Source organism: Bos javanicus, chromosome 20 (assembly GCF_032452875.1).
Source record: "Bos javanicus breed banteng chromosome 20, ARS-OSU_banteng_1.0, whole genome shotgun sequence".
Taxonomy (NCBI): domain Eukaryota; kingdom Metazoa; phylum Chordata; class Mammalia; order Artiodactyla; family Bovidae; genus Bos; species Bos javanicus.
Genome location: NC_083887.1, coordinates 59,162,611 through 59,182,542, shown reverse-complemented (window position 1 = coordinate 59,182,542; position 19,932 = coordinate 59,162,611). Strand labels below are relative to the sequence as shown.

The window sequence follows — 19,932 nt, the reverse complement described above, 5'->3', positions numbered from 1 at the left end:
GGAAGCTGTGACACAGAGGGAGTGAATGTATTGGGAACAATCTTGGCTCCAGTTGGGGCAGGAGGGGTGTTTGGGTCTGATTCAGTTGCTGTGGTGGGATTTCTACTTCGCTCACATCCTGACATCCTTATACATGAAATGTAGGCAGAGGCCATAACTTTAATTCAGCTTCTCATCTTGGAAGAGGCTACTGCCCTGAGTTAGGTATGGAGCATGAAGACCGTAAACAGCAACATTATCCATTTTAGATTTAACATAAAAGGGCAGCTGTCTAGCAGAGAAGGTTGTGGTTGTTTAGTGGTTAAGTTGTGTCTGACTCTTTGTGACCCCATGGACTGTAGCCCACCTATTCCTATGTTCATGGGATTTCCCAGGCAAGGATACTGGGGTGGTCGCCTTTTCTTTCTCCAGGGGATCTTTCCAACCTTCGCATCAAGCCCGTGTCTCCTGCATTGGCAGGAGGATTCTTTACCACTGAGCCAAGTGGGAAACTGACTAGCACAGGCCAAAGGAGAGCGATATTGGGGAAACAGGAAAAACGTAAGGTGGAATCCGAAGCTCTGACGCCCTAACACGGCCAAGGATACTCCACGTGCAGCAGGACAGAGGTGGCTATGCCCTCATCATCATGTTAAATCATAGCACCACTTGCTATAACTAATCCTATCTAATCCCTTTTCCATAATGTCTTTAAAGAAAACAATGTAAGCATAAGAACGTCCATAAACTTGGAAGGATTTCTCGACTCACCACCATATGTTCTTTTCAGTCCTGCCCGGAGGCCCTGGGGGGGCTCATTGGCAAATTTGATGGACATCTGAAGGAGGGTGATGGGAAACTGCTTGTGAACCTCGGTTGTCATCCACAGGCGGAACGAGTCATGTACAAACTCAGTTTCTATAATTATATCCATTAGCTCATCCATGAAATCCAGTCCCAGATGGCAGTTCTGCAGAAGGGCCCATCCTCCCTAAGTCAGCAGCAGGAAATGGAAATTAGTCCATTTTGTGTTTCACCCAGAGATTCAAATTAGTACCTTCTTCAGAAATTAAGTAATTAAAACTTAATATTGTAAAGTAAGTAGCCTCCAATTAAAATAAATAAATTTAAATTTAAAAAAAACCCCACTAACCCCTATAAATTAATCTAAAGAATACAATCAGGTTTAACTGAGATAGGTTACATTTTTTCTTGTTCCACAAGTGTGTCTGATGGGATGCCATTACTAGCATGCCAATGCAGTAATAATATATGGTTGGAGTCATGAAAATCACCAAAGTAAAACATAAAAAGAGAGTTCCTAGAATACCAGCAATAGGGTTTATATCCTCTAGAATGTGTAAGTACCTTCTCTGGGGAATCAGACTATTCTAACAACAAGAGTCTTGGAAGATAATAAGTCATATCTCTGATACACTTTATCCTATATGCATAAGAAGATTCCTTGTACAAAGCAGCACAGGCAAAAATTTAGGTCATGCAATAATAATTTTGCTGTTGTTTTAGTTGCTAAGTCATGTCTGACTCTTTTGCAACCCTATCAACTATGGCCCGCCAGGCTCCTCTGTCCATGGGATTTCCCAGGCAAGAATACTGGAGTGGGTTGCCTTTTCCTTCTCCAGATCTTCCCCATCCAGAGACCAAACCCAGGTCTCCTGAATTGGAAGGCAGATTCTTGACCACTGAGCCACTAGGGAAGTCTCAACAATAATCATTTCAATATCTAACCCATAGAATAATTTTGCTAAAATCATCTACAATATGCAGATCATAATCTTGAGCTACTTTCTTGACTCTGTAATTCTGGATCATTTTGATTTGATTAGTGTAACCTATTTTTCTTTGCACAACATAAACTAAGTACCAGATCTAAAATCTTAATCAAGTTACATGTAAAACTGACCCCTTTCGAAATGTCGCATATCCACTTAAATTTTCTTCAGAAGTATATAATGAATAAATATTTAATTTTTTCCTATGAAAATTTAATTGATACTGTTCACAATTCAAAAAAAGGAGAATTAAATGTGAAACATAACAACAAAAAGGCTTCAGATGCTCTTTCATCCAGAATACAAGTGACTCCTGATCTAAGTTTCTTAGTTGAGAATTTTGATGGTCGAACCTTCACCCTCAGAAAGGAATCCCTTAGCCAAATTTGCTTCTTTGGCCTCACTGCTTTCAGTATTAATATCTTGTGTTCTTCTTACTGAGCAGATCTTCCATTTTACTATTCTAGAATAGTTGGTTCATTTTGGCATAAAACACTATTGTCTCTGACAAGTTTTAAACATGCTAATAATAGTAAGAAATCTTTTTACATTTGACTAGAAATTAAACTACTAACAGAAAACACAGATAAATTGAAGGCTAAAAATATTCTATTTAAATTCTAATTTAGTTTCTTGAAATTATAATATTAGTTCCACCATTATTTATTTTAATTCAAGTTGAATCAGTGTCCTGTGAATGTTAGTGTCTGTTTTCTAAGTACAGCACTAGCAGAGGGAGGAAGTCAGCGTTGGCGGTCAGGGGAGGCCAAGAGGAAGGAGAGGCCAGGACTAGACCTGGGATTCCGAATCATGGACGTATTTTTCATCTCAAGAAAATCAGAGATACCAAGGGAACATTTCATACAAAGATGGGCTCAATAAAGGACAGAAATGGTATGGACCAAACAGAAGCAGAGGATGGCAAGAATACACAGAAGAACTGTACAAAAAAGATCTTCATGACCCAGATAACCACGATGGTGTAGTCACTCACCTAGAGCCAGACATCCTGGAATGTGAAGTCAAGTGGACCTTAGGAAGCATCACTACAAACGAAGCTAGTGGAGGTGATGGATTCCAGTTGAGTTATTTCAAATCCTAAAAGATGATGCTGTGAAAGTGCTGCACTCAAAATGCCAGCAAATTTGGAAAACTCAGCAGTGGCCACAGGACTGGACTAGATCAGTTTTCACTCCAATCCCAAAGAAGGGCAATGCCAAAGAATGCTCAAACTACCCCACAACTGCACTCATCTCACACGCCAGCAAAGTAATGCTCAAAATTCTCCAAGCCAAGCTTCAACAGTACGTGAACCATGAACTTCCAATGTTCAAGCTAGATTTAAAAAAGGCAGAGGAACCAGAGATCAAATTGCCAACATCTGCTGCATCATCGAAAAAGCAAGAGAGTTCCAGAAAAACATCTACTTCTGCTTTATTGACTATGCCACAGCCTTTGACTGTGTGGATCACAACAAACTGTGGAAAATTCTTCAAGAGATGGGAATACCAGACCACCTGACCTACCTCTTGAGAAATCTGTATGCAGGTCAGGAAGCAACAGTTAGAACTGGACATGGAACAATGGACTGCTCCATATCGGGAAAGGAGTTCGTCAAGGCTGTATATTGTCACCCTGCTTATTTAACTTATATGCAGAGGGCATCATGCTAAATGCTGGGCTGGATGAAGCACAAGCTGGAATCGAGATTGCCGAGAGAAATATCAATAACCTCAGATATGAAGATGATATCACCCTTATTGCAGAAAGTGAAGAAGAACTAAAGAGCCTCTTGATAAAAGTGAAAGAGGAGAGTGAAAAGTTGGCTGAAAACTCAACATTCAGAAAACTAAGATCATGGCATCCAGTTCCATCACTTCACAGCAAGTAGACGGGGAAACAATGGATACAGTGAGAGACTTTATTTTCTTAGGGTCCAAAATCACTGCAGATGGTGACTGCAGCCATGAAATTAAAAGACGCTTGCTCCTTGGAAGAAAAGGTATAACCAACTTAGACAGCATATTAAAAAGCAAAGACATTACTCTGCCAACAAAAGTCCATCTATTCAAAGGTATGGTTTTTCCAGTAGTCATGTATGGATGTGAGAGTTGGACTATAAAGAAAGCTGAGCACTGAAGAACTGATGCTTTTGTACTGTGGTGTTGAAGAAGACTCTTGAGAGTCCCTTGGACTTCAAGGAGATCCAACCAGTAAGTCCTAAAGGAAATCAGTCCTGAATATTCATTGGAAAGACTGATGCTGAAACTCCAATACTTTGGCCACTTGATGCAAAGAACTAACTCATTGGAAAAGATCCTGATGCTGTGAAAAATTAAGGCAGGAGGAGAAGGGCATGACAGAGGATGAGATGGTTGGATGGCATCACCGACTCTATGGACAAGAGTCTGAGTAAGCTCCTGGAGTTGGTAATGGACCAGGAAGCCTGGCATGCTGCAGTCCATGGGGTCGCAGAGAGTCGGACACAACTGAGCGACTGAACTGAACTGAGGTATATTTAAATCATGTGCTTTCTGCCCTTCCCCTCCCAACTGCAAACTAAGCACAGCAGTCAGCACAGAGCACAAGAGAGGCCCCTCCCTTTCACCAAAGCTGGGGGCAGGGCATGGCTTGAGGATGGAAGAGGCAAATATGGAGATTCTAGAACCCAACAGACTCAGTTCTAGACTGGTGGAAGGGATCAGGCTGTAGCACAGTGGGAAGGTTCTAGAGTCAGTAGCTAGGACCTAGAACCCGGTGGTTTCATAGTGGGCCTCGTGCCTGGTGGGTTGAGGGGGAGACAGCCAGTTCTGTCCAAAATGGTGGGGGGGGGTGTTCCCTGGAGGGCACAGAGGGCTCTTGAGATATTGAGGGGCGAACTCAGGCTTAATGAAGGAGGCATGGAGTCTGCTCCAAAATAGGCTGGAAAAGCATGTAGACCATGACTGCATGTTCTCCAGTAGAAATAAGAGGCAAGTAGTTCTGCCACCCTGTACTTGGCCAAAGCATGCAGGGAGAAGGGAGCAGGGGTGGAGGGAGCCTCTGGCAGAGCTGGGAACCCAAAAGAAGGTTATGCTTAGTCACTCAGTCATGTCTGACTCTTTGCAACCCCATGGACTGCAACCCATCAGGCTTCTTTGTTCATGGGGATTTTCCAGGCAAGAACACTGGAGTGGGTTGCCATGCCCTTCTCCAGGGGATCTTCCTGACCCATGGATCGAATCTGGGTCTCTCACATTGCTGTGCTGTGCTTAGATGCTCAGTCATGTCTGACTCTTTTTGACCCCATGGACTCTAGTACGCCAGGCTCCTCCATCCATGGGGATTCTCCAGGCAAGAATACTAGAATGGGTTGCCATGCCCTCCTCCAGGGGATCTTCCCCACCCAGGGATTGAACCCAGATTTCTACATTGCAGGTGGATTCTGTACCAGCTGAGCTACCAGGAAAGCCCATATATATATATATATATTTTATATGTGGAAATTGAGGTTAAGGTCAAGGGATTGACTACAAATTGACCTGCAAAAATGTACACCCTTTAGAGTCTTGCTGTGTATTGATGGTGGGGTTTTTCTCCCCTTTTCATTAGACCTGCTAAGTAACAGAAAGGATGGTACATATAGAAGGACCTTCTAAATGCCTTTGATAAATGACCGTGGGGACACCAGGGAGACTTCATGTGGCTGGGAGGAGCCTCTGGCTCTTCGAGGTGGTGACCCGAGTGTACACTATTATAAAACTGGATCCATCTGGACACCTAAGGTTAGACCAGAGTAAACACACAAGTGTTCTGGAGCTTGAGTTCCAGAGATGAAATAGCACCTTCTGCATTCACGTAACTTTAAGTCCCTCAAAGTGCCTCAGCTCTGAACTTCTCCCATTGGCAGGTCATCACATGACTTCCAGCTACAATGGCCCCAGATCAGTCCTGAGCATGGCCTGAGCTGTACACTGTTGAATTTGCAAGCTGCCAAGGGCTCTAGGAGCCCACCTGGAAGGCTACAGGCTAGGTTTCCGGAAAATCTCTGGTACCACCACAGGGTAATGGAAGATTCCTGGCCTCTGGAATCTGGGCCAGGCCTAGGGGACTCCAGGGCACAGATTTTGCATTCTGGATTGTGTTGTGGATTCCAGAGTGCTGTGGATTCCCCAAGTAGATCTGCAGGGGCTGGAACTTGAGGCACAGAGGGGGAGCTATGAACCGCAAAGAAGGTTCAGGACCTGGAGCAGGGTTGAGCACTATGCAAACAGGTCAGGAAATAAGATGCTCTCACTGGGCAAGCTTCCCTGAATTCAAGGCTCAGCAGAAAACGTTTCACATTGTATTCATTTTTCCATGAAAGTTTTATAAGAGGTGCTTTTCCCTGTTTGGCAAACAGAACGCAACACATAAATTTCAGCGCTTAAGGATTTGTAGGTTCTTTCCTGCATTGTTACCCTATAAGTGGCAATGTCAACAACAGAATACAAAAGTAGACATCAGGTCTCACGTTCGCCATGGTCTGCTGCAGGAGCTTGCGAGCATGGATCTCCTGGCCCTGTCCCATGGACACGTAGCGCGTTTCTATTTTTAGTCTCTTCCCCAAGGCGATGATGGAGTCCGTGGGGTCTGAGCCCATAGACAGGAGACATATGAGCGGTGTCCGAGGGTCAGATTCCTCCCAGGTCCTTTCCAAGTCCAGGATGACGGCCTCTGCATACTTTTGTCCCATGGAGTCCATGATGTACTTACGGGCCTGCCAAAAACAGCACACCGGTCACCAAAAGTAGCTCCAACCCCTTATTCACAATTCAGTGTGGTTCCCAAAATTCGTTTTTGCAGATTATTTCAATGATGTCCACAGTAATCCTGCCAGGAAAATAGGGCAGAGGTTTGTTTGTTTGTTTTCTTGTGGGTTAACCTCTTTATTTGCTTGCTTGCTTATTTGTTTGAATCCTCACTCTATCTGCCAGCAATGTGAGAGACCCAGGTTCAATCCCTGGGTGGGGAAGATATGCTGCAGAAGGGCATGGCACCCCACTCTAGTATTCTTGCCTGGAGAATCCTATGGACAGAGGATCCTGGCAGGCTACAGTCCATGGGATCTCAAAGAGTCAGACATGACTGAGTGACTAACACTTTCAGACTTTACTTGCCAAAAACATAATCACACATTTAAAAGACCAGAACCCAGTTTGGCCGAATTCTTGTCTGGGACCTCTTTCGATGTACTGGCTGCTTCATACTATACAGAAGGTTTAAAATACTTGGCAACTCTATTATTAAGAATGCTTTAAAGGAAATGTGTGTGTGTGTGCGTATGTGTGCATATGCGCTCAGTCGTGTCTGATTTTGTGCAACCCCAGGGACTATAGCCCACCAGGCTTCTCTGTCCATGGGATTTTCCAGGCAAGAATGAATACTGGGGTGGGTTGCTGGGATCAAACGGGCACCTCTGTGTCTCCTGCACTGGCAGGTGGGTTCTTTACCGCTAGTGCCACCTGGGAAGCTCAAGGGAAAATTATAAGCATTCAAATAATCAAGTAAGTAGTACAATGCCTGGGATTGAACGGATACTTAACAAATAGATAATTACTATTAAATGACTACTTATGGAAAGAAATGTATCGAATACTTACTGAATTACTTACTTAATTTTAAAGGTTTAACCCAACTGCATTTGGAGCACAGGATGCCACTTATTTTTTATCTCTTAATATCCAGTTGACCAGATCCACTATGGAATCCTCTAACGTAAGTATTAATATAAACAGTTCCCTGGTGGTTCAGATGGTAAAGAATCTGCGTGCAATACAGGAGACCTGGGTTCAATCCCTGGGTCAGGAAGATCCCCTGGAGGAGGGCAAGGCAACCCACTCTAATATTCTTGCCTGGAGAATCCCATGGACAGAGAAGCCTGGCAGGCTACAGTCCATGGGGTCACACAGTTGGACACAACTGAATGACTAACATTTTTACTTTCATACATTTTTTACAGCCTTCTGAAAGGTACTTTAAAAGTTTGGTTGACATTCTTCAGCATCTCCGAAAGTCTATCTGTATACACGTTCATCACAGCCATTGGGCAGTGTGCTTGGTGATCAGAAATGACTTCATAGCCTGGATGCCCAGGTGTACCACAGACTGCAGTTGTTTCCCAGCCACAGGTACCTGGTACAGCCATCACTGTGGCATCTCTCAAGAGCCAAGTGCTTTGTCTTCTAGTCTAGCAAGGAGCTCAAAAAGCCAATCTTGTCATAGAACGCATCATTGATCCCACATGGAAATTTCTATTCAAGCTATGAGCTAATATACTGTTCCCTACATCAGGGGCCAAGTGGTAAATATTTTATATCTTGGTGGCCATGCAGTCTCTGGTGCAACAACTTAACCTATCACTACAGCATGAGAGCAGCTATAGAGAGTCCATAAATAAGTGAGCCTGTGTTCCATTAGAACTTTATAGGCCCTGGAATTCAAATGTTATATAATTTTTGCATATCACAAAATATTGTTTTGAGTTTTTTTTTTCAAGCATTTAAAACTACGAAAACCATTCTTAGCTCAGCAGCTATACAGAAACCAGCAGTAGCACAAGACATCCTCTGATGGTACATTGCTCTTTTAACCAGGATTTTGACTGTGTCTGCAGCCACGCTCAGCTGAAATGCTGACAATAAGCCTAATGCTCTTACGGGGAATAGGGATTGAATATGTCTACAGTGTAGACCTTCTCATATGCTTCCCAAGATGGTATCTGGTTGAAAAATCACACAAGAAATCTAATATGAGAATAAGAACCTCAGAGGAGAGAACATGTTTGCAAGGGGCCTTCTAGAACTTGCTTAAGACTTGGATGTTATCATAAGCGCCATGGGAAGCCATTAAAGGAAAAACATAATGATATTTCTATTTCTTCTAGAATATACAAGATGGACTAGGGTGGGCGAGGTGAGAATGAACTAGAGGAGACTCATTAGGAAGAAATGGCCGTTGTCAGCCTAAGGATTTCAGGCCAGGATAAAGATAACAAAGTTACAAAGGAATGGGAGACATTTAAATTTCCACATTGACCCCAATAAAGTGTGAAAAGAATTAAAAGGGAAAGAAGGAAGGAAAGAAGAGAGAAGGAAAGGAGGGAGGGAGGCAGAGAGCGGGAGAGAGAGGGAAAAGTCTACTTAAAACTTCTACATTCCCCTTAAATAAGGCAGTTGTTTGACAATTCATTTGGGCAAGATAAAAGGAATGAAGTTGAGAAGAAAAATCAAAGGAAGGGTGATCTCAGGGCCCTGAGTTGCAAAACTCATTTTTCTTTTCTGAATAAATCATTGAATTCGGTTATTTCCAAGGTACCTAGGAGGACTGGGAGTTGGTTACTCCGAATGTTTTTAACAGGCCTCTGGAGAGCAAAGGGGAAAACTCCCTACCTTCTATGAGAAACTCCAGCCTACTGTTATTTTATGACTTATTCTTAAAAGTCTATTAAAAAAATCAATGTCTGGGAATAGTAGCATTTAACTTTTAGCTGTGGGCAAGACACCACAAGTGTGTTTCATGCGTAAACTTCCATGATGGAAGCAGATGAAAAGTCTTTGAAAAGATGAATCTTCTGGAGGCAGGGCTTATATTTAAACCTAAGTATCATTCAAGGAATTTTAGGCAAAGCTTCTTTCTCACATCAAGGTTTATGACACGTCTCAGGGTAACGACTATGGGTTTGGGAACTCTGTACAGCCCTGTAGACTTTCTCTCTCCTCTCTAGTAAATGAACAGTCTTCCTACTTAAGAAATACTACATTGAAAGTGAAAAGTGAAAGTGAAGTAGCTCAGTCCATGTCCAACTCTTTGCAACACCATGGACTGTAGCCTACCAGTCTCCTCAGTCCATGGAGTTTTACAGGCAAGAATACTGGAGTGGGCTGCCATTTCCTTCTCCATGGGATTTTCCCGACCCAGGGATTGAACCCAGTCTCCCACATTGCGGGCAGACGCTTTACCATCTGAGCCACCAGGGAATACTACATTACTACTGGCAAAATGGAGTTCCCTATCTTTTCTGAGTTAATGTAAAAATGATATGGAAGAACAATGCATTACCTTTATGTTATACCAATATGCCCACCTTAGAAACGTAGTTTCGACTGCCCTACTGTTAATATATAGCACAAGGGAAAGCAAGGATGGTGCAATCTGTTTGCAGGACTTATAATAAGCTAACATTAAAGATGCATTTCAATATACAGTAAGTGCAGACAAATTTTGATTCCACTTATGCAAAGTACCTAGAAGAGTCAAATGCATAGAGTCAGAAAGTACATTGGTAGATGCCGGCGGGGGTGGGGGGGGCAGTGGGGATGGGGTGGGGAGGGACAATGAGGACTAGTGTTTAATGGGGACAGAGTTTCAGTTCAGGAGGTAGAGAACTCCAGAGACGGGTGATAGTGAGAGCTGAACAACGATGTGAATGTACTTAGTGCCACTGGGCCACACAGTTACGTGTGGTAAAAGAGTGTGTTTTATATTACGTGACTCTTACCACAATTAAAAAAAAAACATTTAAAAAGAAACAAAACAAAAAAAATAGCTTCCTCACTCACTCTTATTGTACCACTTAGGCCAAAGAAAATTAGTAAAACACTTAGCCACATGTACACCTCTGTACAATTATTTCTTGCTTATTTGTCCATTTTTCACAATTGTATTGTTGGAAAATTAGACAGAAGCCCACATGAAAATTCCTATGGGGGTTAATGTTTTAAATATTCTTTAAAATTTAAAAGGAAATTCTCCTTTAAAATATTCTCTTATTATGGACTCTGTGGAAGAGGGAGAGGGTGGGAAGATTTGGGAGAATGGCATTGAAACATGTAAAATATCATGTATGAAACGAGATGCCAGTCCAGGCACGATGCACAATACTGGATGCTTGGGGCTAGTGCACTGGGACAACCCAGAGGGATGGTATGGGGAGGGAGGAGGGAGGAGGGTTCAGGATGGGGAACACATGTATACCTGTGGTGGATTCATTTTGATATTTGGCAAAACTAATACAATTATGTAAAGTTTAAAAATAAAATAAAAAAGTAAAAAAAAATATTCTCTTATTTTTAATATATGCACTTTTTACCTGGGCAATGGTTCTGTCAGGACACCAGGATCTAATAAGGAGAAGACGTCGAAAGCAGTCAAGAGATTTATCATAGGCATTTGGAAGGGGTTCCTCCTCAGGGTTTTCCTTATCAAACCAAATTTTCCACATTTTCTCATTTCTTGATATCTGAAAATACCAGGGGATAAGAAATGTGTCACATCACAGAAAAATCTTTCAGTAAGACTTCACAGATATTTTTCTGACGATTCCAGACATGTGTGAATGATATCCTGTGTGTGTGTGCACGCTCAGGAGTATCTGACTCTTTGCAACCCCATGGGCTGTAGCCCACCAGGCTCCTCTGTCCACAGGATTCTCCAGGCAAGAATACTGGAGTGGGAAAACAAAATGATATCCCTTGACTATTTTTTAAAATTTTATAGCCTGGTACCAAAAAATCTGAGAGTCGAAAATCAAATGTGATTTGCTCTAAAGTCAGTCTGTATTAACACCAGTCTACAGACCCCTTTTAAAGGAGAACGCTGCTGTGTCATTTCTTCTGTGCCCTTGTGGTAACGACTCTGTAAAGAATAAAGAGACCAATGGAAATTCATTTTCATTATTTTAAGGAAATCTGTTTTGATCCATGAGATCTCCCATGATCAAGAATCAAGTTTCATTCACTTATGCTTCCTCATTTCCCAGGATCATTCTTGGAACTAAAGAAGACATTTAATTCATGTTTATTATTGAAGCTTTCTGGTCAATACTCTATCAATCTAGAGTCATTTGAAATATACCACTTAATATCATCATTAAGTGAATAATCACACTTGTTTCATTTGGGCAATTGATAAAGGGGAAGAAAAAAGACAGTTCATTATCCTTTGAAGCTTACAAAAATTGAAAAGAGATAAGCATTAAACAAACAAACATCCCACAATCACAGAACAAGTCAGATCTGCAGATAAACATGATCTTATGTTCTCTGGTATATTTCCTTTGACTAAGCAACCTAAATGTCCATTAACAGATGAATGGATAAAGAAGTTGTGGTACATGTATAAGTAGAACATTTTTCTGTTGCTGTTCAGTCATGTCTCACTCTTTGCAACCCGTGGACTGTAACCCACGCGGCTCCTCTGTCTATGGGATTTCCTAGGCAGGAATACTGGAGTGGGTTGCCATTTCCTCCTCCAGGGGATCCTCCCAACCCAGAAATCAAACCCACATCTCCTGCACCTCTTGCACTGAGGGGCAGATTCTTTACCACCACACCACCTGGGAAGCCCACAGTGGAATATTACTCAGCCATAAAAAGGAACTGAATTGGGTCATTGCAGTGATGCACATGAACCTAGAGTCTGCCATACAGAGCAAAGAAAGTCAGAAAGAGAAAAAGAAATACTGAATATGAATGAATGTAAGTGGAATATGAATATGAATGCATGTAAGTGGAATCTAGAAAAAATGGTACAGATGAACCCATTTGCAGGGCAGGAATAGAGACACAGATGTAGAGAACAGACATGTTGACACAGAAGGGAAAAGGGAGGGTGGGACGAACTGAGAGATTTTGGATTGACATATATACAGCATCATGTGTAAAACTGGAGAAGGAAATGGCAACCCACTCCACTATTCTTGCCCGGAGAATTCCATGGACAAAGGACCCTGGCGGGCTACAGTCCATGGGGTCACAAACAGTTGGACATGACTGAGTGATTAAGCATACATACATACATGTGTAGAACAGATGGTTATTGGGAAGCTGTTGTATAGCACAGGGAGCTTAGCTCGGTGCTCTGTGATGACCTAGGGGGGTGGATAGGGGGTGGGTGGGAGGGAGGTCTACAAGGGAGGGGATATATGTATACATTTAGCTGGTTCACTTCATTGGAACTAACAACATGGTTAAGCAATCATACTTCAATTAAAAAAAAAAAAAAAGCTCCAAGTGTATTTCTCAGAGGTATAATCAAAGGAAAAAAGCATATGGGTTCATATTCAGAAAGTATCCTGTAAGAATAAAAAATAACCTGTTTCAAATCACAAAAGACTACATTATGTGGAGGGATTTCAGGTATAAAATATAAGATCCAGAAGACAGTTGCTTCAATAACAAATAATGGTACAAGAAAGGTCACCAGGAGTTACCCCATAGGGGAAGAAGCTAGAATTCATTAAAATCTCCCAAAGAAAAGCTGTTTAACCCAAGAGAATAGCTTGCACCCAAATTACACGGTCATCACCAGGCCTAAGCCAAAACATAAAAATACAGCTCAAGCTTTCTGTCAACCTAAGCTGGCAAAGTCAAGGACCAACGTTAGGACAAATACCATATGACATCATTTCTAAAGGCTTCCCTGGTGGCTCAGGTGGTAAAGAATCTGCCCACAATGCAGAAGACCTGGGTTCAATCCCTGGGTCAGGAAGATCCCCTAGAAAAGAGAATGGCTACCCACTCCAGTATTCTGGCCTGGAGAACCTGATGGACAGAGGAGACTGGCAGGCTACAGTCCATGGGGTCCCAAAGAGTCAGACACAACTGAGTGACTAACATACACATACACATCATTTCTAAATACAATACAAATAGATTTACTTATGAAACAGAAACAAACTCACAGACATAGAAAACAAATGTATGGTTACAAAAAAGGAAAGAGGGTAGGAGAGAGAGAAACCAGGGGTTTGGGATTGGCAGATATAAGCTTCTATATACAAAATAGATAAACAACAAGGTCCTGCAGTACAGGGAACTATATTCAATATCTTATAATAAGCCCTAATGAGACAGAATATAGTGTGTATGTGTGTGTCCATGTGTATATATAAAACTAAATCACTTTTCTGTACACCAGAAAATAACGTAACACTGTGAATCAACCATGTGTGAAAGTGTTAGTTGCTCAATTAAGTCCGACTCTGTGACCCCGTGGACTGTAGTCCATCAGGCTCCTCCTCTGTCCATGGGATTCTCCAGGCAAGAACACTGGAATGGGTATCCAGGGGATCTTCCAGACCCAGGGATCAAACCCAGGTCTCCTGCATTGCAGGCAGATTCTTTCCATCTGAGCCACCAGGAAAGCCCAATCATACATCAGTTTTGAAAAAGGACCAGTGTTTGGACATTTTCTGGTCAAAGCCTTCAATGTGCAGCTGAAGAAAGCAACCTTGCTGTTCACGCAACTTCCTGCTGCTCATCAGATTTTCAAGAACCTGTTTCTTGACTTGTCCAAATTCAACTTTCTGTACCCAAGTGCCATAATTCCAATATACACACAATTCATCCAAAACTGGCTGTTTATGAAAGTACAACAACTTCTAGAAATAAACGGCCAGGTGTTTGTGTTAGATTCATACCCAGATGCCTAGCTAAGGCAGTACAAACAAGGAGAGGAAGAAGAGAGAGACAGGAACTAGAGGCAAGAAAGGATATTTAGCATTCAAGGGCAGGTTGTTCCTATTTCTCGTCATTCAATCTATAGGAAGATGATAAAACTTCTTGACCATATCTAATCTCTTTTTTTTTTTAAGAAAAGCAATACTAGAGTTTCATTTTGAGTAGAAAAACAAAAAAAAATATCGAAAATAGCATGATTTTATATTGTAAAAGCAATCTCTTAAACTAATTGAATCTGTTTTCCCACTGGTAGACCTCCAATTGGTGATACTGACATATGGCCCAGGACAGCATCAGTTAAACTTCCTGGGCAACTAATTACTTCCTGGAGACCAGCCTGCCATGGGTGGAGTGTACTTTATCAGAATATGAATGAGCCATGAGGAAGGTCAAGCACTGGTCATTCCATTTTAGGAGTGACAGCAGCAAGAAATCTTTCTCTTCCCCAAACAGCCGGGGATAAATCAGGAAGCTGCCCACTGGGATATTATCATAAGTTTATTCAAAGCACAAGTTACCTGATCAAGGACATCAGAAAACTGTCTAAGTTTGCTGAGTTCCACCAAATTTAGCCAGGTCATGTCCAGGATCCATTTAGATGGTTTAGGAGGACAGGCTTTCAAGTCCAAGGAGGCACCACCTTTCAAGTTAAATATATTATGTTAATAAAATTTTGTTTCTGTACAAACAATATCTGTATTAAAAAAAAAAAAACTTGTTGAAACTATTTTAATATCAATTCTTTTACTACCTTAACATTTATTAAACTCAGAAATATAAATCATAGTGATGAACAAGCTTTAACATTTAATAAAGGAACAGACGGTTTCAGAAAAACACATTTAAGGATCAGTGATATAGGCCTGGATCCAGGTAAGTGATACATTCTGTTTTAGCTACACCTGGCCAAGGTGTGTGACAAGTCAACTCATCGGTCTGGGACTGTGTATTCAAATACATACAGTGGGAATAATGACACCGAGGTGTTGCCTGGTGGTTCAGACAGTAATGAATCTCCCTGCAATGAGGGAGACCCAGGTTCGATCCCTGGGTCAGGAATATTCCCTGGAGAAGGAAATGGTAACCCACTCCAGCACTCTTGCCTAGAGAATTCCATGGGCAGAGCAGCTTGGCAGGCTATAGTCCATGGGGTCACAAGAGTCTAACATCACTAAGAGACTAACACTTTCACTTTCACTTCAGGTGTTGTGATAATGACAAAAAATACATAAGGTGACTGTGAAGCACTCAAAACGGGATCAAGGACACAGCTGAGAGTCACTAAATGACCAGCTGTTGTCAGCATGAAGAGCTGCCAAATATTGATACAAGCTCATTTTAAGGATGAGTTTCACTATCAGATGGCATCACCGACTCAGTGGACATGAGTATGAGCAAACTCCAGGAGATGGTGAATGACAAGGAAGCCTGGACTGCTGCAGTCCATGAGGTCGCAAAGAGTCAGACACGACTGACCAACTGAACAACAACATTTTAAGGAAGGAATTTATCTAGATTTGTTTGTAACACTACCTGTGTTTAAGAGATTCTCCTCTATGAACCAGTATATTATTTACATCCATGTTGAGCACATCCAAGGGCTCTGTGCTATGTCACTTATTCTTGATCAATCTACCCACAACAAACATTTCCGTTGGGTACTGACTCCTATCTCTTTACTGATAATTCATCTAACCTCATATAACTCATACAACTCTCATAGCACCATAAAATAAATAAATGACAGCTTAAAATGTTACTGTGGTCCATCCCAGAAAAACTAAATGTGTGAACAATCATATTTTAAGTCAAAGCAAGAGCTAGCAAGTCTTCTATAGGATAAAATATACCATTTAATAAATAACATCTATTAAAATGCTTCAGGGAAAATATGCTCTAAGCATAATTCTTAAAAGGATATAACCAACCCATTTGGCTACAATCTGTTTTTGAACAGAGCAGGTCATAAACAAATAATAATACTCAAGATATTTATTGAGGCAATCTCTGCCTCATTCAGGTACCATCGACCCCATGAAATTGCTGTCTTTTGCCAAAGCCGTCTTAGTCGACTTCCAAGGTAAGTGGAACAAGACGTAAGTGAAGTCATTTCAGTGAAAATATTAGCTCATAAAATCAAAACAGATTGCTTGAACACCAGGGAGCAGTTAAAGAACTAAGTGCAATGGCACTGTGTTGAAAAACGTCACACCGATTTCCAAGGAAAATGTCCATTTTCCAACAAACTGAAAAGAACAACGTATCCACCACATGGTTAGAGAAATGACTTTCATGGAAAAGAGGGTTACTTGAAACCATAGCATTATTCATCGTTTAATAGAGGGTAATTCTGTCGTAAATATCTTGGCTGCCTCGGAAGGGTATAATGGGCCACAAAGAATACTGTAGTGGAGGGTGGGGACATATTCCTCGGTAATATGACACCAGATTAGATGGACTCCCAAAGAATGAACAGCTGGGATAGCAATAATTCAAAATAAATTCTAAAGATGATTGAGAATTAAATCTTTATCATTAAACTTTGTAAAACTGAAACATGCTTATAATGATTCATACAAGCTGTACCACACAATCATGAAGTGACATCACTAAGGCAGACTGAGAAAGACCTCTGGACTCACCTTTTCCCATCTTAGAGATGAGTAAATTAAAAGATCAAAACACTATTGCTGTCTAAACATTTTGAACTAAGTGATTTTAAAATCCTTACAGAGGGAGTTGATGTCTTTGGGCAGCTCTCACCAACATAGCTAACAAAGGGAAATCTTATGAAGCCCTGTGTCCTAACAGAGCATAAGAAATAGGTGCTGAATGCAGGAAGTCCACAAAATCCTGTCCAACCTAGGCAAGCCTCAGACAAATCGAAATAAACTAAAAAAATAAAGATAAAATAACAATGCCCATCATCTGCTGAGCATATTCTATGTTCCAGGGTTTATATAAATTGTGTGAATTCTCAATAATCCTATTATGTAGACATGACTATCCTTGCTTCATAGCCAAGGCAACTGAACCTTGAAAAGTTTAAATAACCTCCTCAAAACCACTTATCGCAAAGTGGCAAAGCCACTATTTTCCCTTAAATTCTTCCCAACTCTAAATTCCATGTTTGTTTTGATTACGCCAAACTGTAACATACTTTACAGTATCTCAACCATTTCTGGATGTCAAGGTCAATGTCATTCCCATCAAAAAAGGCATCTTATGCCTGAATTGAGGATCTCAGGAACAACTTTGCCATAGGAAACCCCATAAACTGAAGGGCCAGAGTCACTGAGGTCAGAAATCAGTGATATACAAAGGACTCCCTGAAGAAGGCCACTCCTAGACCTACACGTCTACCTAAGGTGATGTCTCTCCAAACTATTCATCTTCCACGTGCTCTGATTTAGGAAGCTTGGAACATAAAGAAGCAAGGGCAAGGGTTCAAGGATTAGAGACAAAGAAGACACAGAAAGAGATATCATCCCAAAATCATACATTTCTAAATTTTCATGTCTAAATGATGAGTCTTCATTGCCATTACAAGCTATGTATGCATTGTTGTTCAGTCACTAAGTTGCGTCTGACTCTTTTCGACCACATAGACACCAGCATGTCAGGCTCTTCTGTCCTCCACTATCCAGTGGAGCTTGCTCAAACTCATGTCCATTGAGTCACTGATGCCATCCAACCATCTCATGCTCTATCATCCCCTTCTCCTCCTGCCTCCAATCTTTCCCAGCATCAGGGTCTTTTCTAATGAGTCGGTTCTCATCAGGTAGCCAAAGTATTAGAGCTTCAGCAACAGTCCTTCCAATGAATATTCAGGGCTGATTTCCTTTAGGATTGACTTGTTTGATCTCCTTGCTGTCCGAGGGACTCTCAAGAGTCTTCTCCAGCACCACAGTTTGAAAGCATTGATTCTTCAGTACTCAGCCTTCTTAATGGTCCAACTCTCACATCCATACATGACAACTGGAAAAACCACAGCTTTGGCTAGATGAACATTTGTCGGCAAAATGATGTCTCTGCTTTTTAGTATGCTGTCTAGGCTTGCCATAGCTTTCCTTCCAGGCATATGTATATCAATATGCATTGGTATGAATGTTAAGTGTGACTCTGACCTACTCCCATTGTGCCCTTCCCTTCTGCCCCTACAGGATCCTTTTCAAGTTCCTCCGCAAATCTACTCTCCATGTAGGTGAAGTCATAAAAATCCACCCCTTGACCAAAGATAAAGTTGTGTTTTATCTTTAAAGATAAATCTCCAGGGACTTCCTTGGTGAGACTTCGAGCTCCCCATACAGGGACTGGGTCAATCCCTGGTCAGGGAACTAGATTCCACATGCCTCAGCTAAGAGTTCACATGCCTCAACTAAGACCCAGTGCAGCCAAATAAATAAATATTAAAAAAAAAAAAAAGTAAACCTTTCTTTAGAAATGTATAGTATTGGGTTGGCCAAAAAGTTCATTTGAGTTTTTCCCATAACATCTTATGGAAAAATCCCAAAATCATTTTGGTCAGCTTGCCTGGAAAACTCCATGGACAGAGGAGCCTGGTGAGCCAGTCCATGGGGTCGCAAAGGGTCAGACGCAACTATGGAACTAACTTTCACTTTCAATCAGTTCAGTTCAGTTGCTCAATCATGTCCGACTCTGTGACCCCGTGGACTGCAGCGTGCCAGGCCTCCCTGTCCATCACCAATTCCCAGAGCCTGCTCAATATTGGCTAGCCTAATAGATTGTTCAACCTGTGAACAATGCTGCAACAGACACAGAGGAAATATACATGGGATGAGTAGCATGGTCGCTCACCACTGCTCAGCCACCGTGTTTGCTGTGCTTTGCCTCCATCACATTGGAGACAGTACGAGGCTCCCTCCCAGCAGAGGCACTGATGCCAGCTCCTCTTCCTTCAGCACTTCTCTAAACGTCCCCAAGGCCAGCACCCCCTGCTCCTCCAGGCCTTGGCTCACCTGTCCATCTCTTAGGAGTCCCACTCCATTAGAAATCCCATTAAACATCCCATTTAAAATGTTAACACATCCCCTCACTCCACATACTGTGTAACTCCCCATCTCCCTTATCCTTCTATTTCCCCCCCCGCCCCCGCCGCCACAGTGTTTATTAGTTTCTCACATACTACATAATTTACTTGCTTATTAAGTGTTCCAAGTGCCTATTCTGTGTCCTAGTACACAGAAGTTTCTCAATAAATATTCACGCAGGGACTTGCCTGCTGGTAGAGTGGATAAGAATCCACCTCCAATGCAGGGGACACGAGTTTGATCCCTGGTCCTAGAAGATTCCACATGCCACAAAGCAACTAAGCCCATGCTCCGTAACTACTGATGCCATGCCCTAGAGCCAGCAAGCTGCAGCCACTGAACTCATGTGCTGCAGCTACTGAAGCCCGTGCACCTAGAGCCTGTTCTCCACAAAAAGAGAGGCTGTCATAACGAGAAGCCTTCTCACCACAACAAAGAGTAGCCGCTGCTTCCTGCAACTAGGGAAAGCCCATGCAGAGCAACAAAATGAAAGTGAAGTCGCTCAGTCATGTCCGATTCTTTGCAACCTCATGGACTGTAGCCTACCAGGCTCCTCTATCCATGGGATTCTCCAGGCAAGAGTACTGGAGTGGGTTGCCATTTCCTTCTCCAGGGGATTTTCCCAACCCA

General features: G+C 42.0%; 1 protein-coding gene across 2 annotated transcripts in view; it reads right to left on the bottom strand.

The window, feature by feature from the left end:
* Positions 1 to 19,932, bottom strand: part of DNAH5 (dynein axonemal heavy chain 5) — a 323,884-nt gene that overhangs the window by 30,061 nt on the left and 273,891 nt on the right. For both annotated transcript variants that reach the window (XM_061393864.1, XM_061393863.1), the window contains exons 69-72: positions 14,770 to 14,891; positions 10,882 to 11,031; positions 6,265 to 6,510; positions 751 to 970 (exon numbers count right to left, since the gene is read on the bottom strand). In XM_061393864.1, the coding sequence (XP_061249848.1) occupies positions 751 to 970; positions 6,265 to 6,510; positions 10,882 to 11,031; positions 14,770 to 14,891 (738 nt within the window). The remainder of the gene's footprint in view (positions 1 to 750; positions 971 to 6,264; positions 6,511 to 10,881; positions 11,032 to 14,769; positions 14,892 to 19,932) is intronic.